We start from the raw sequence: 17388 nt of genomic DNA, 5'->3' as shown, positions 1-17388 counted from the left end.
GAGACAGCTTGAGTAAGATATACTGCCTGTGCAAGAAAAATAGAACAGGATTTGTGCCACTGTTTGTGGTGTTTTGTGAAAAAAAAGAGAGAAATGTGAGAAAAGAAAGAGTGAGATTTAAAAAGAACATTTCGAAACTAGAGAAAGAAATCACAGAAAAAGGCTAGGATTTGAGACCAGTTGAGCAACCAAGCGGGTCTTTGACTGTTACTTGGAGACTCTGAATCCTTAGGAGTGATTTTGATGAAAAGAGGATAATGGAAGGTTAATAAGGATGAGACAAAATGAAAGTGAGCCATGGAACATGCAGGTGACGGCAAACAGAATGTGGATAAAATGAGGCATTAGTGCCTGTGAGAGAAGATGATGGAGAGAACGCTGTGAACAAAGAGAACAGATGCCAGCCTAGCAGTGGGAAACATAGGAACCACACCGTGAAATCTAGATCTCTTCCATTTCCTCTAAGTAATAAAACAATGGCACCGCGTCGCCTCATTTAATGTCTAATCGAGGGTGTGAGAACACTCCCCTCAGCTCCATACATCTCTCTTTCTCCCTCTTCCTTCTTGTGTTTCAGTCTCTAACCCTGTCACCGTCTCTCCTCCTTGACGTTTCTCGCCACGTTTCCCAATCTGCGGAGCCCGGCCGCCTGCTGCATAAATGCTTACCTGGGCAGCGGGTCAGAAGCGCAGCCCAGACCAGCTCCTGTCAGGGGGTATGGAAACTCCAATTATCTGCTTAACAATCATCCCTTTGCAATTATCTCCCCATCTGCGCACCAGTGTCGACAGGTGCGCGGGGACGGTCCCGCTCGCACACGTTCATTTGTCTGACAGAGGAACCGATGGAGGTGGATATGTGGAGCCGGAGGAGCCAAACACACAACCTACATGCTAATTCCTTCGGAGCCTCTGTCTAAATTAACAACGGTCTTCACCAATTTCCAGCCGAGCTGCTGGGAAATTAAAGCGTTCACTGCGGACCTGAGCAGAATTCCTGATCACTACAAAACCCTAAAAGCAATTTGAGACATCTTTCCTTTTTGTGAAAACATAAGTGATGCTCATGAATAGGGGAAAATTGCTGCAGCAAATGATTTGTGATGACAATCGGCTAATCCAAAAAGTTCTCTGAATGAAGGACAGGAATTAGCATAAAAGGGTTCCTAATCCACAATGTGGCCCAAAAATGTTATCTTGTTCAATAAACAGTTGAAACAATATGAAACAAGAAACAAGTTCTTGTAGCTACAGTGTTTTGTTAAAATATTAAACGATTTCACATTTTGTCGTGTTGAAGCTGTAAAGTAGAAAAAAGCAGTTTATTGCGACTGAAAGTGGTAGCTCCGAATTAAAAGAAAAAGGACCCATTGTCCTTATGAGGCTCGCACAGGAATCAAACTCTGCAACCACTAATTAATTAAAATCCAGAACAAATAACTGTTTGAAGAAGTAATTTAAGTAGAGGTTAAAGTTGTGGAGTAGTGTAAACCATGCTTAGCTTCACAGCAACTCCCAAACTTTGAACATCTGACAGAACAATGTGCAATCCATCATCCAAAAATGAAAATAATAAAGAAGAAGCCTAAACCTACCAATATATTGTCCCTAAACTGGGAATGGTGAGTATTAATCACAGAGACTGGCAAGAAGCCGATGGTGGGCTGCAGTGATCCACGGCTCAACAGGAAGAACCTGTCAACAGGATATACTAGCAGGCATCAAAAATGTCCTCCATGGAAGATTGGCAGTCAAGAAGATATTGTTAAAAGAAATCAAAAAGAAGCCATGTTTAAAGATAGTCACATAGGAGGAAATTCAAATTGCTTGGAGCCTTTGCTCCCACAGATGCTCTCCTGACTGTGCTAAGGCAGATTTGCAAACAGGCAGAATTTCTTAATTTGCAAAGGATGTAAAGACATACCGCATAAAACTGGCAGCTGTAATGGCTGAGAAATGTGACTCTAAAGTTGACTGAGGAAGATGAATAGAATTAATCACCACATTTATCTGTTTTTTTTAGTGAAAAAAATGGGAAAACCAATTATATTTTTACCTTCTACTTCCTTGGAATGCACTAATACAATACTCCCATAAACATACATTGACAATTGGTAGTTATGTGACAAAAAGTGAAAAGAAGTTGAAAGGATATCAATTGTTTTTGCAAGACACAGTATCTCTGAGAGATGAGTACAAACACTGAATTAATTCCTCCTGCATTAGGGTTCATTTTATTCTTTTCTTTCAGACAAACACGGGCAATATTTAAGGAATAAATTAACAAGTACATTTGAGGCAACATCTAGGTAATATATAAGGGTGCTACAATAACCTAGCCTCAATGCTGTCTCAATGCCATAACGAGGAGAGATGTGACACAAACCGCCATTAGAGTCTGCGTTCCTCTGCGGAGGGTGACTGGCAGTTCTCGGTTACATAACTTCCTGTTTTTCTTTTCAGAAAAATGAAACGGGTATGAAATAGTGACTCAAATATTGCCAACTCTTATCGCATGGTTAACCTGCCATCGCAATCAAGTCACGTCGACGTCCTGCTCGGCTTTTTTGGCATGCTCATTTTAGATCATCAGCATTTTCCATTAAATTCCCATAAATCAAAACAAAGAAATATTAAGAGAAAAACCCTGAGAAATCAAAAATCTAATCTTAAATTTTTTTTGGTCTCTCACACAGTCTACGCCCAAGAAATCTGTGCCGTTTTGCTCCTTAATGATTTTGTGAACCGCTATGTGTTGTGACTGAATATGCGCTGTCACACTGAACAGCAGTGAGGTACAGTTTGTCTCCAGGAAGCATGTTTGTGCAAAAAGGAGCAAGATTTGAAACAAGCTTCTTCTTTGATTAGAACGAAAAAAAAAAACAACAACAACAACAAAAAAAACAACAAAGGTTGGGGATACAGCAGCGTTTCTTTGTGGGAAGGAGTGGGTCGCCTGGTGCAGAGACATTTCACATGACAATTCCAGCGATAACTTTCTTCGCTGCAGTGGTTCGAAGCACTTCAACATCACCTTTCATTATCAGCTCTGCTAGCTTGGAACCTCAGCTGTGGCAGCTCCTGTAAAATACCCGCAACAACAATGGCAAAAATGAGCAAATTGAGTCGAGCTGAGCCGAACCTTGTAGTAAAAAACAGGGCAAATGGTGTCACAGGTGCTTAAGAAACTGTTGTTAAAGTTAATGTGCCACATGCATAGTCAACAAAGAAACACAGTAGATTCCAGCACTGAATTACAATTGTCAAGATTGATGCTGTTTTGTGTAAATAGTCCAAATAGTTTGTCATAACCCTAAATTCAAATGCCTACACTGAAAACAATGCATGGCTACAAGGCGTGTTTGAGTGCAATTTGGATAAGAAAAGTTGTCCAAAGCCACCAGGAATATATATAGGAATATATATATATATATATATATATATATATAAAAAGTGACTTTTTTTCAAACTGGGAAGCCACTGTAGGTACGGAAACACAACAGGCGCCAAGGTACCAAGCCACATCTTTCTTTTTAGAAGCTGTTTATCAACAGCTTTCAGCTGTTGATAAAGACAAAGATCCACATACAGAGAATTTCAACAATCTACACAAGTAACGTAGACTGAATTAACCGCATTAGTGTTAATTCAATCACTTCGAATTAACAAGACTTAACCTTACAAGGCAGCAAAATCAAGCAATTGTTTTTTTCCAGGCCAGGTAAATTCATGCTTATACCACCTGACTGGCTCGTCTTCCTTGGGTGTAATAAGAATTGGGTAAATCAATGCAACAGTTCAGTATGGCCGTTTCAAATAGTAATTTCAAAGTTGAACATGTGAGCTGAGTTGTAAACAATACTGTTTTCCTGATTCTGTTCTCTTTTATATCATTACAAGGTCTGTGCAAATCCGTAAGCATCAGCATCTCAGTAACATAAACCTATAGTAGATGCTGGTATCAAGTGGCTATTTGATATGCAAGTGTTATATCTGGCTCAACAAGGTAATCAAAATATTTTAATTCAGCCAAAAACAAAGTAAAAGGCAGAACAAACCAATGAGACAACCCCAGAGTGTGCTGACCTCTCTCCCATCAGAGTGGGCACAAGCTTACACACATGCATGCATCACTTGGGTGGTAAATTCAGGTTTCTCACCAGTTTCCAGTGAAATAACCTCTACAATAGCAATGTTGAGTACCATCAAGGGCACACAGTTAACTGCCCCTGCTAGTCCCCCTCGCAGTTAATCCATCTATTCATCCACTGCACCTTAGTCTTTTGACGTCAAGGGTGGTGAGGTGAGGGGTCTGTCAGTAGGCAGGAGGGAGGGTACACCCTAACCATGTTACATCTTCTTTTTTACAGGGTATGCTCCATTTCCATATATTCATACAACCTTCAATCCAGGTCACCCTTGACTTATGCTGATCTGAGATCAAATCGTGGAAATGATAGGTATTGTAAGTATGGCAGACATCTCTTTCCCAGCGGTACTCCCTAACCTAACAGATTCTGGTCAGTACCAAGTTATTATAGCCTTTTTCTTTCTCACACCTGCAGTTCACTGGATGGTTTCTGTCTTTTTGGTCAATTCTGAGAGGCAGTCCAAATCATCGCTCAGACTTGCCATTTGTGTTGACAGTCAGTTTTACCTCGTACAGAAATGCGTGTATGAAAACATTGCGTAGGTTTACGATTTGACACAAATAAAAGTGGACTGCCTTCACACGACAATATGCAAAAGGACCGGTTACAATTATCTCTGTTATGTGCAAAAATGGTTTTGTTTTTCTTACGAGCTTTAAGTAAGTGTTGAGGGTGTAGTATCAAAGTAAGCAAGTCATTTAGTACCACGAGCATCTGCGCGAGCGTGCCGATGACAACAACAGCTTCATGCTGTCACCATCAGAGTAGTTGCACAATGTCACACTGTTTTATATGCTCGTAGGCTCTGCTGCTCATTAAAGTACACAGAAACTCCCAAGATGTACTGGGTGACAAAAGAGAGACTCTGCTTCTGTCTTTGCGGCAAGAAAACATGACAGCTGCCATCGTCAGACGCAGCAAACTCCCCCACCCTCCACCACCCACCCGGCCCGCAGCAACAGTCCCGGTCCTTGTCTTCGAACACGTTGTTGTTCTAATTGCTGGCCCCGCGCGTCTCGGCTTAGACCTCCACGTCCCGGCTGCCGTTACCTCCAGAGACAACAGATTTGTTTTAAATACTCGTGTGAATACAGGGGAGTCGCGGGGGCTCAGAAAACCAACAAGGAGAACAAATCCAAACGGGAGTGGACACAGGCATCAGTAATGTGTGTGTGTGTACTTTTATGAAAGCAAAACGAGATGTGTGATTAAGACAACAGATTCCCCGAAGCTTTAAGTGATGGTTGGCCTCTGGGGTTTCTTTTATGGGAGTGCTTCTTAGAAAAATGGAAAGAAGAAAAAACATCTCTCTCCTTTCCCACCTGGCTCATGTGCGCATCTCCGCTCTGCCATTATTTTTCAAAGTAATACACACACACACACACACACACCCGCACACGCACAGAAGACACAGAAACAATCTCCATTTCTCTGCCGCTACACACTCTATCACTGTGCAGCACGGGGAGCCGTTCTGGCTGATCTACATTGATTGCTGAGGGCCATTCCCTTTTCCTGGCTCCGTGTGGGAGGAGAAAAAAAAAAAAATAAATCCAAGCTTTCTCATTCATCAAACCAACATCTGCCAGAGTCTAGCCCAAGAGAACTTCCTTTTTTTTCTGTCACGTTCTTTTCCCACTTTCTCTTTCCATCTACGACATTTTCTTTGTTATCTCCTTAACAAATAACAGTTGTGTCCCAAACAGCCAGGAGGGAGCGGTGATCTCCTATTTTTCAGATGTTTCTTACACACAGAACGTCTTTTGAACATGCGTGCTTTGTAGAAACCAGTCGCCTCAACTTCAGCTTGCTGGCAATGCAGCAAAATTCAACACCGCAGAGATGCACTGACACCAGCCATGGGACCAAACATGGCAGCTTAGCCTCCAACCCTCCCCAGCCTCTTCGCTTAACGCTTTCCACCGTTAACTGAGAATCTTCCTTCTGGGGATGTTGTTTTCCCCATGGTGATGAAACAAAGTGGAGGGGGAAAAAATGGCTGCATAGACAGAAGGCGCTAAAAATAAATAATAATAGAAAAAAAAAAGAGCCAAGAAAACAACAAAAATAAACCCATGAGAACGAATTTCCTTCTCATATCTGACAGCAAGTTGTGCGCTATCATTGAGACGTTACGGTGTTTAACAGAGTCAGTTTGATTCTCTTTTTTCTAGACGGTTTTTATTACATATTTATGCTTATAAGTCCATGGAGTGATAGCTTTGGATGTGCTGAACTGAATAATACATTAAATGCATCTGCTCAAGCTCCGTCTCTTGTTAGCTGTTGTATGCGCGCACACCACTGTGCATCCACAAAGTTCACAAAAAGGAGTCGCAGTGGCGTGCAAAAAGATCTCTGTTTGGGAGAGAAGACTGCTGATGAGGAAACCCTGCATACACCCACACGTGTCACAGGTTTGCTCTTTCTCTAGAGTATGATTTTTATTTTTCCTGTAGCTCATCTTTCACTCAGAATTCAAACATCATTTCTTAGGCTCTACTACTGGTGGCGTAATAAGATAATGTAAGCTTGTGAACTTCACTCACAAGCTTTTGAAATGACTCTACAATCCGGTACTTTTTGGGTCAGGATTAAGAATTTCAGGCATTTCAACAAATAAAGATAGAAACAAATACATAACAGAAAGTTCATTCAGTCCAGAAAGTAAGTTAAAAATGTGAAACTCAGAGAGACTCATTGATTCACACAAAGTGACAGAATTAAACTTTTTTCTGTCAAGTTAAATGATTTTGACGGCTCACTAAAAAAGGAAAACTAAACTCTGATTTTTGGTAAATTTGACTATCACATTAGATGAATGCAATTATATTTTTTTAACAAAGAAATTCAAAAGTGTCGCTAAGTAATGTACAATGCACCCTTTTACATTCATTACTTTATCCTCCAGTGTGGAGCTCAGTTGAAAAGTGAAGCAAGTCGAGGATCTTTTAATAGTGGCTTTCAGTTCATCTGCAGTGTTGGCTCTGGCGTGCCTTGTCTTCCTCATGAAAATACTCTTTTTGAGCTAAAGCTCATGCCAGTTTGCTGACCAATCGAGCACAGAGTTACTACGGTCATTAACGCTGGTATTGCTACTACTATTGGCAGAGTGGACAGTTGGGAACTCCTGAAGGTGCTGGTGTTGATGTGGTCAAACATCAACATTTATACCTCTGTATTTTTTCAATCTTCCTCTTGACATTGGTCCAATCCCTTTTCTGGCTGTACAGCTTGTTTATAATTGCTCAACTTAACTAAAACAGGGGGCTTGTTTTACTGTCAGCCTTCCACTGCTCTTATGAAAGCCAGTGCAATATAAAGTTTTTACACTGCAGGTTAGAGAACTGTTACTAATTACCTCACAGAACCTCACTTCGAAAATACTAGGACCATCCACTTATTTGGTTACGACCCAATTCAATATCCATCCATCCATTTTCTGTTCACCCTTGTCCCTAATGGGGTCAGGAGGGTTGCTGGTTCCAATCTCCAGCTAATGTTCCGGGCGAGAGGCGGGGTTCACCCTGGACAGGTCGCCAGTCTGTCGCAGGGCAACACAAAGACATACAGGACACACAACCATTCACACACACACTCACACCTAGGGAGAATTTAGAGAGACCAATTAACCTGACAGTCATGTTTTTGGACTGTGGGAGGAAGCCGGAGAACCCAGAGAGAACCCACCATGCACAGGGAGAACATGGAGAAAGACTCCGGGCTGGGAATCGAACCCAGGACCTTCTTGCTGCAAGGCAACAGCTCTATCCAATTCAATATAAAGGATAATTATTGGCTGTTTTCTGGATCTGTCATACAGTATGGGGTCCATTTCTGTTTTGACCAGGCATTGAAATTATCTCCTGTTGTTGTAATAAAGAGAGAGCTCACCATCTACCAACACTTGCGTTTGAACATAGAAAACAATCAATCTTTACCAGGTTTTGAAACTACCTTTATCAAACTTCAAATGTAAAACCATGCTCCACAAATTATTATTCATCAAGCAAATATGACAGAAAAAAAACATTTAATGAAAAACTAAGTACACCCCAAACACCTGAGATATGTGCGAAACTATTCATTACCTAGAATATTGGGCTTCTTTCTTTTCAGTTTTAATATAACGATCAACGCTTTGACGAGGGTTTCTATAACACACTAGGGCTTATGCTGCTAAGCTGGTAAAGGATTATTGCTGCAACATTTGCTGTAAATGAGTTGTCTTCCTGCACATTAATTCCTCAATATTCCCCACTTTCATGCCAAGGTCTGCAACAACACTAATTGGTTTATAGATACCCTGCAGCAGACATGATGTCCTCTTTTACCTAGAATGTTGCAGAGGTTTAGTACCACCACTGAGACAGTGCTGTGGGGAGCGTTCAAGCTTTGACGTCACGAGTAAAATACCCACCAGTCTTCCCAGTTCGCTTCCTGTTGCTTTGCTTTCCTTATAGCTGTTTCATGCTTTAAGGAAAAAAAAATGGCTACAAGTCTACAAATTTCTCAATCACCCATGGACCCACAGACTAATAGTAATGCGATTACATTAATGTAACTTGAGCTACAATAATGTTTGCAAATCATTCAATACAAACATTACTGGTATTACTGTGTGCTTTCATAACATAACTAACATTAGTCAGTTTTAGTCTGCCTTGCTTACTTATTGATGTGAGTAAAGCTTACTTCGATAAATAAATCTTGCCTACTTATGTGTTTTGCCTTAGTTATTCTTTTTTTTCAATCAACCTTTCTAATGTTTTACTTCAGTCTGTTTATAGTTAGTTTTTCTCAGATTTGTTTCCCCTGATCAAATCTCGCCTTGTTTTTGTTGTTTTGTTCCAAGACTCTCTTGTATTTAGCTGTGTCCAATCCACCAAGCTCCATCATCTCTACTGAGGAAAGGCCTCCCCTCAGCATTATGCTGCCACCACTATGTTTCACCGAGTCCAGGCGTATTAGTTTTCCTCCTGTTCTCTTCTCTGATTAAAGCACTCTTTAACTGGCAGTTGTTGGCTTAATACAGGTGCATGGCGCATCTTCCAGATATTTATTTGTTAAAAATACAGAAGATAAAGTATCCTTACCCTTCCACCTCACACACTTTTGCATTACTTATTGGTCAGTCACCCAAAATCGCCAAAAAATACATTGAAATTAGCGGCTGCAACATGAGAAACAGAAAAGTTGAATGCTTTTGTGCGCTAGCACTGCTCATCCTGTCATCAGGTTGTGTCCTTTACACATGCTCAAAAGACAGCTGACCCCATCGCCACCCTGTGCTCTATTGATTGGCTGGGGAAGCTTCCATCCAGAGCTCAGTTCATTGATCAAGCCTGCCTTATAGATCTTCACTGAGTCCGCTTTAACTGACCCTCACAGACCCGAACGAAACACTGCTGCCTGCATCACTGCGACACCGCAAATCTTTCTTTTTTTTTTTTTTTTGTCATGAGCACTAATTAGTTCTAATATGCTGTTTATCAACAAGCCGTGAGCAGAATTAAATACCACTTTTTTTAAGGGGAGGGGTGTGCAAAGCTAAGCAATCATTTTGTAAAAAGGGGGAAAAAAATAAAAAATTATCCTGCAACTTGACACCTTACAGTACATCTTGTTGCTAAGCGCGATTCTCAGTAGATTGGCCAAAAATAACCAAAGCTCAGCCTAAGTCTCACAGTGCGAAGGACATCAAAGAGAAAAGTAGATCATATAAGAGTGAGCCTGCAGGGGCTTTGACACGAAGCTGGTGAATCAGTGACGTCCACGTTCTAAACCAAGTCAAAAGCAGATTATGGTAATGTGGGGATCCAGCTGAGGGGGAGCGGTGACTAATATGCTACATTTACAAACAGCGTTTCCTGCGAGCACTTCCACTGACGGTGCCAAAACAAAGCCCCGTATAGAGAAGAAGCCAGGGAAAACATTGTCATTTTTGTCTTATCAAATTATATTTATGTCTCGTTACTGTCCTTTCTATAAACTCTGCTCTACATAAATCTTACCTCCCACTTCCCCCGTGCTAATACAATCACACACAGGAAAACCATAAGGGTTGAATTTCCAGCCCACTCAGCTTCCCTTAGCCTTTTGGCAGGTGTCAGTGATCATGCATTTGCATATATGCATGTGTGTGTGTGTGTGTGTGTGTGTGTGTGTGTGTAAGCAGCGTGCTTCCGAGGAAGCGGCTGGTCATAAGTGGCAGCTGATGATCCGGAACTCCATTCATCCCTACTGCACAAGGGTCCATTCACCCCCTGCCGCTTTTCACCCCAGTGGTGCAGCTCCACAGTCTCCCCCACTCTCCCCCTCCCCGACCTCTGGGCTGCTTCCCAGAATTAAAAGCTTACAGGGGTAAACTGTCACTCACTCAAAAACAGCTTCCCACACAACATGGGAACGCAGATGCAGAAACACATCCACTCCTCCGCAAGGCATGCTAAATAGAAGTCCAGGAATAGGCAGATTTTTTTTTTTCCCCCCCCTCCTCGTCTGACTCATTATAAGCAAGCCCCAGAGCCATTTTGTTTCTTTTTTTTTGTTGTTGATTTTTTTTTCTTTTTCCCATAACCGTCTTCCTATCCGCCGCAGCCTTTTAGAACGAGTGACACGCAGCAGGAAGAGGTGTCATTTTCATTTTTGTCGTCCCTCTTTGCTTTTTGAATGCCTCTGACAAGCTTATACCAAAATCCACCACGGACTGGGGGTGCAGGGGGAAGTGTCTGACAAGAAATGACGGGGAGAGGAGGGGATGCCAAATCTGTCCACGGAAAAGACGGAGGGGCCAGACTGAGAGAACATGATGGAGAATCTGTAGCTGTCCTTGAGGGCTGAATCTAACAGGTATTAGATGTGATCCTTTTTCACACAACCCCTTTCGGACAGCTACGAATCCCCAATTAGATTGGAATATCATCCATACTTTATCATCCTGCACCTTAGCCATTTGAATTATACTTTCACAGTCTGCTGTCTCGTCAACAAAGACACGAAAGCACCACAGCATGACCACCGCCACCACCTGTCGTGAAATTCCCACAATCATTCACCAGCAGCATTCCCCCTTGAACTCTCGTCTGTGTACAGCACTGCCTCATTAAAGAAGGAGTCTTCGCATCTTGGCTCAGCCTCACTTCTGGCATAAAAAAGGCTGAAGGTTGGCATGGAGCGGCCATTGAGGCATCACCCAGAGAAGATGGAGAGCTACATTTTCCACAATCGGATCCTTAGACAACAAGGGTCGTAGGAAATTTCGTCTCTATTTTTTCTGAGCAGCAGTCAAGCATTAAAGCTTGATCTTTCTTTAAGCGATAGAAATCCCTAATCTGCAAAAAGGCAGAGGTGTCTATCAATAATTCACATGATGTGCTGATGCATCCATCTAAACTTTGTGCCCAATTTCTTTGCAAGCTTTTGTTTTTCGATTACCAATTTCTATCAAAGAACAACAATGTAAGGAGGATATAAGAACCAAATTCAAATGTCTTTACAAGTTTTCCAGCTATAGGTGGTCTTAAATTATGTCACTAGGAGATTATGGAGAATTCTGTTTTCAATTAGAATTAGAACAACAATGTAAGGAGGATATAAGAACCAAATTCAAATGTCCAAAGCCAAAGGAGAAAAGAAGGAGAATGGAGTAATAAGTCATGTAGAAAGAAAGTTGTTGGTTCTCCATGTTTGATTCTATGAAGTAGATGGGGCTGAATGTAGATCCAAAGTAAATAAACTAAATGATAAGGTAATTTTATTTACATAGCGCATTGTCAGCAACAAGGCGATTCAAAGTGCTTCACATGAATTAGAAGTAAATTCCTGTTATCTGCAAAATCCATCTGTACCTTAGCAAAAATAACCCCAAAAAACAAGTCTGAAGATGTCTTAGAAAACAAAATTCCTTATAAATAGTTTCCCCCTTCTCTGTGTTTCCTCTGATTTCATCTCAAGTTATCTCACTGATACTAAAACCTGTTAACTTTGACTATTCCCCCGCTCCCCTCAATAACTTCCTCACCTGGAATGCTCTTGGCAGTGAAACTTGGTAATGCTCAGGTATGACGCGTTCTCTGATCAGAGTGTCGATGTTCCTGTCTGAGTACGGTCAGGGCCAATCAAGGCGAAAATTGATCTACTCCACACACCAGACGATTTCGTCCTGTATCTCTGGTAGTAGCAATGCTGCTTTCTCTCCATACCACTTCACAGAAAGAAAAAAAAAGACCCTGAGAAAAACTGCTGAAGGTTTACCACCTTAAAAGAAATGGTGTGAGAAATTTCAAATGCCCGGATTTTGGGTGGCTTTCTTTTGTATTTTTCTTTATTACCCGCAGTTACATCTACGTAGGTGGAAATAGGTTAACGACTCGCTCTATAAATCCCAGAGAGATTTCAAATTGGAAGTGAGTTATGCGAGAGTAGCAAGGGAATGTCTGTCAACGAGGCAGTATCACACACCGAGTGCAGACACAGACGCAGACTCACTTGTCAGAGAGCATCTCCCGGAAGTGGAGAGTGCGACTTCACAAAAATGGGACTGAGTCAAAGACGGGAAGAGGAAAACATGGCAGAAAAATAGGTACGTGACAGCGAATGACTGACAGCGAAGAGTGAGCTAATTACATACAGCACAAACATTTAAAACAACAAAAAGAAATTTCACAGTATGATCCTTCCGGGTCGTAGAGTGTTGAATATAACATCTTTATTACTTTTCTAGTAATTTTTAGATAAGCAACAAAATGAAAAGATTATGTTAGATGGTTAATTAATCAGGCTGTTTACTCCAGTGGCGAGTCAGTGGTGTGCTGATTAACAGACATGCTGCTCAAAGATTTCCAAAGGTAATTCAGAAAAAAGGTTGCCTAAATAAGACTAATGGGATTGTTTAATTTTCACACCATGACTTTGTAGAAATATTTCAGGAAAGCTAGAATCGCTGCTCTTTCAAGTGCGGGAAGACATTAGTAGCTGTTATTCATCCACCTGAAAGACAGTGTGCAGCAAAGGTTGAAGGGCAACGTTGCCTCTCTCTGTGCCACATAAAATTAACATAAAAACAGCCACATAAAATGCTGGCCACTCTAACACTTTCCCTGGCTCCTCATATCTACAGCAATGGTACAACAAAAATGTTTTTGTAGTTTTAAAAGTACAAGTTTTTACACTTATGTTTACTGTAAAGCCTGTTCACCAAATCTTATGAATACAGACAAGGGGCAAGAGTTGAAAAAAAGGAAACTGTTTTTTTTCTTTTTTTTTTTTTTGCATAGCTTAGACTTGGAGCTTTTGTTAAACTGGCATAATGACACACATCATCACCCAAAGGAGAAAAACATCCCCGCTGAATCCAGCGTTTCAGAACAAACGTGCTGCAGCTAAGTCTCTACTTCCAGGCATCAGACGACGTACTGCTGCTCATTTGAAATGCCGTCACATGGGTTCATTAAAGGTGGCTTCGCATCCATCTGGCTTTTCAGATCAAAACGATCAGAAGTGGGTTTCAAAAATGCTAAAATATTGATCTTGAGCATGAATGTGAATGCCGAATTGGTAAATTATGCCTTCTTCATGCACGTTATTCAAGATCCCTGATTTGCATTATGTTTCTTTGTTTTCTTTTGCACCAAAATGTGGAATGATAATTCAAAAAAATAGAATTGAACTGGTTAACATTTTCCAGGTTGAAATTCTGACTTTTTTAAAGAATTGATTTTTTTTAAAGAAGAGAAGAAAATGCTGTGTTATTTAGTAGCGATAGCACTTTAAATCCAACAGGGGGACTAAGAAATTATCCTCAATTCTCCATCAAATATTTCTATATTTGTTATTAGCAGATCTTTCTAATCAGTATTTGAACTTCTGTGTGGTATGCATAGAACTTTAGAAATATTCTAGTTTGAAAAAGTAAAAAAATAAAATAAAATAGTCATGTTTGTGTTTTTAGAGAAAATCTGTTGTAGCTTTTTGAAAATCGGAAGTTAACAAGAGTGAGTCAGAGAACTTATTTGTGGATGATACTGATATATTAGTCACACATTTGTAAACGTGATTTTGGTGAAAATTAGGTCGCTCTTGGAGCCCCCTACTGGTGTGGCGGCACACAGCAGTTTACTTATGCCACCTATTTAGGTTATAAACATGAAGTCACCAGGTAAAGTGTAATTGTTTGCAAGATATTTAGGATTTCTAATGTCATCTATTATGAAGTTTTATTTACCAGTCATATATGCATTTAAGAATATACTGACTTTGCAGTTATTTAAGGTTTTTATGTGCTGATTTTCTAATGTATTGATATTTGTTAAACTCAAAATATTGAAAAAAACAGTCTACTTGCGTTTGGTTGATGTGTTTTTATAGACAGCAAATTTAGACCTGATGCATTTTATGAACAGAAAAAACAATCGCATGTGTCAGTATTTGAGGTACTGTTCGACAATTACATCGAATCAGCTAGAAACTTGGCAAATTCGGATTTTCAATTGAGGTATTTCTTTAAATAAATAAATAAATAAATAAATAAATAAATAAATAAATAAATAAATAAATAAATAAATAAATAAATCGAAATGCTTGTAGCTGTAAAAAAGATGACTTTACATGTCAGAAGTGTTCCTCCACCGACGCGCTCTAGCTTTTAAACCCCCCTAAGCGCAAATGGGGCTCGAATCATGCAGTGGGAAAATAAGTCCCACGCAACAATTACTGAGATAACGGACCGACAGTCGCTTTGCAGCACGTCTGAAACATGAGTGATCACAGCATGTCTCCATCTCTATGGACTTCCAGATGCTGCAGCACTATCGGAAGGAGAGCAATTAGTGGGGGACTTCAACCAGTTTCCGCTGATTGATTACTTACAGGCATATGTCATGGAGAAGCTATTTCCCATTATGACCATATCCACATGCGACACCAGTTTGGGGATGTCCTGGTGGTGAGAGAGGGCGAACCGAAACACCTCATATTCGTGCGAAACGTTGGGGAACAATCCTCCTGTTGAGCAGCAAACAACCAGGAGTTCAGGGTTCAAATTCAGAGACAGAGGCAAATCAGGTTAGAAACACAAGAAACGACACACAAAGTTGTCCCTTTCTTTTCTTTTCTATCAAAAGGTGTAACCCATCCTCACCTATGTTGATGTTACTTGGGAAACTTGAACCCGAACCCAGGCATATCCCCAGTAAACTGGTGTAGAGCAAGGTGAAGCTTCGCTGCATATTTCCTTTTGCATTGGCGAAGGGGAAAAGAGCCGAAATCCACGCATAGGTTTGTCCGTGTTTGTGTCCCTCCGCTTCTTCTTCTTCTTCTTAACCTTCTTCTTCCAGCAGCCTCCGGTCACAGGAGCGTTCGCGCTGACGAGCGATTCAGCAGCGACACAATGAGCGCAATGGCGAGGAGACGAGAGAAGAGGAGCGGAGAGGAGAGGAGGCACCTTTCTCTCTCCCTGCTGATGCTCTCCTGTCCTTGGTTGCTGCCGTGCACGAAACGGAGAATGACTTCAGCGAGAGATGCGCTGAAAAAGAAAGAAAGAAAAGAAAAATCCCGTTTAAGGCGGAAAAAACTCTTGAAACTCCAAAGCCATTAGGCAATCCCCCTCCCCCCGGTCAAATTAAGCAGGTTAATTGTTGCGCGATGGAAAGAAGGAAAGAAAGAAAGAAAAATCTCGCTTACGTATGGATACAAGTACAACCGGCATTAATAGTAGGCTACGTCTCCTTAAAGGATGTGAAATATCGAGTCACCGTCGTCTGGAAAAGAAAAAAAAGGCTGTTTCAGACAGGAAACAAAAGGCACAATATCTCACCCGATTCTCACTTTCAGAGAAGGAAAATGGACGTTTTCTCACTCATTACATGTCTAATGACCTGCGTGATGAGTATTTTTTGCAGTGTGCATCCTCGAAGTGCACACGAGGTCCCCGAGGGGCGCACGGCTCTTCGTACAGACTCAAATCCGTTCGTTTCACCGCACTGTAAAAAGTTTGGCAGATGGACAGAATGTGTCACCTCTCCTGCAGATTGATTTTTGTTTTATTCGTAGGATGGGGTGAGATAAGTCTTCCTGTGATTGTCTATTCCATAACATTTCAGTATTACAACCCTTCTTTTCTAAAGTGGTCTTATGTAATATTCTAATTTGCAGCAAAAAGACATTTTTGTTCCTCATTAACTTTTATGACATTGATTTTCAATCTTCCTGAGATGCACATAATGTCTCCATATGTGCCATCATCAGTCATAAATAAGGGTAAACATACCCTCACTGCCTATTTTAGTGCACACACCTGTTCACTTGCTCGTCAACTCCATTGAGCCAATCACATGGCAGAAACTCTATGAATTTTGAGAAGCTGGCTTCTTGACAATGTACTCCAGTTACTTCCACAATCACCAGAACCCAATCCAAAGCAGCATGTTTGGGATGAACCTGATTATTTTCGCTGTGCAGCTGAAAAAACAGTGTAATATATGCGAAATTCTGACTTCTTGTTGAATCTATTCAGTTCAGAACAGAGCCGGCCCAAGCCTTCATGGGGCCCTAAGCAAAATTTGGTTTTGGGGCCCTTTAGTTCTGGTAATAATGTGGACTGGCTGCAATCAGCAGTCCAATCATTAGATCATTCACACACCTGCTATAAACCTCTGCTACGCATCTCTCATGGTGCTGTTTGCAGTATATAGATGTATAGTACGATACATTTGTTGGCCAACTGATTTTTCGACCAGTTGATTTCTGGGCGCCGATTTTCTTAATTTTGGGGGATCGTGATTGGCTGATACTTACATGTGAAGCCCATCTTATCTCCTAATTTTAGTTTCATCAGCAAAGGTTTAAAAATCAGTCTCTGTCCTCTTCTGCTCTACAGTGACAGGTTTCACTGACAGACCGGCTCACCAGGTCAGGTCTGAACGTTTACAGTTTACAATATTCCCCCCACTGTTGCCAACTCAGCGACTACCATAATATTTGTTGGGTAAGTGTTGGGCATGTTTCTTTTTAAAAACTAAAAAGCATGTTGACGCTAATATTTACAGAGTAGAAAACTAAATCATGTGCAAATTAATGCTGTTATTGGAATGATTTGTTTAAATAAATTGTCCCGGCTTACTGTAAAAACCCACATTTTAAGAATATGAAATGGAATTCTTTGCTCCTTGTGGTCCCACTCATGCAGCACAGGACTGGCCAGCCGCTGATAATATGAGTTATGATTGAGACTGGCAGCT

At 41.0% G+C, this 17388-nt stretch overlaps 1 protein-coding gene across 6 annotated transcripts in view; it reads right to left on the bottom strand.

Moving 5' to 3' along the window:
- The window catches only part of gria1a (glutamate receptor, ionotropic, AMPA 1a), an 88287-nt gene extending 72302 nt beyond the window's left edge, over positions 1–15985 (bottom strand). For 3 of the 6 annotated variants that reach the window (XM_044128007.1, XM_044128012.1, XM_044128010.1), the window contains exons 1-3: positions 15833–15983; positions 15291–15674; positions 15020–15154 (exon numbers count right to left, since the gene is read on the bottom strand). In XM_044128007.1, coding sequence (XP_043983942.1) covers positions 15020–15154; positions 15291–15378 — 223 coding nt within the window. In that variant the 5' untranslated portion in view covers positions 15379–15674; positions 15833–15983. Of the gene's footprint in view, positions 1–15019; positions 15155–15290; positions 15675–15832 lie in introns of all 6 variants that reach the window. The other 3 variants (XM_044128009.1, XM_044128008.1, XM_044128011.1) reach the window with 2 other exon arrangements.
- Positions 15986–17388: the final 1403 nt, after the last annotated feature.

The sequence above is a fragment of the Gambusia affinis genome, linkage group LG09 (assembly GCF_019740435.1).
Source record: "Gambusia affinis linkage group LG09, SWU_Gaff_1.0, whole genome shotgun sequence".
Classification (NCBI taxonomy): domain Eukaryota; kingdom Metazoa; phylum Chordata; class Actinopteri; order Cyprinodontiformes; family Poeciliidae; genus Gambusia; species Gambusia affinis.
The sequence above is the reverse complement of the archived record's forward strand: the minus strand, read 5'-3'. Positions and strand labels throughout refer to the sequence as shown.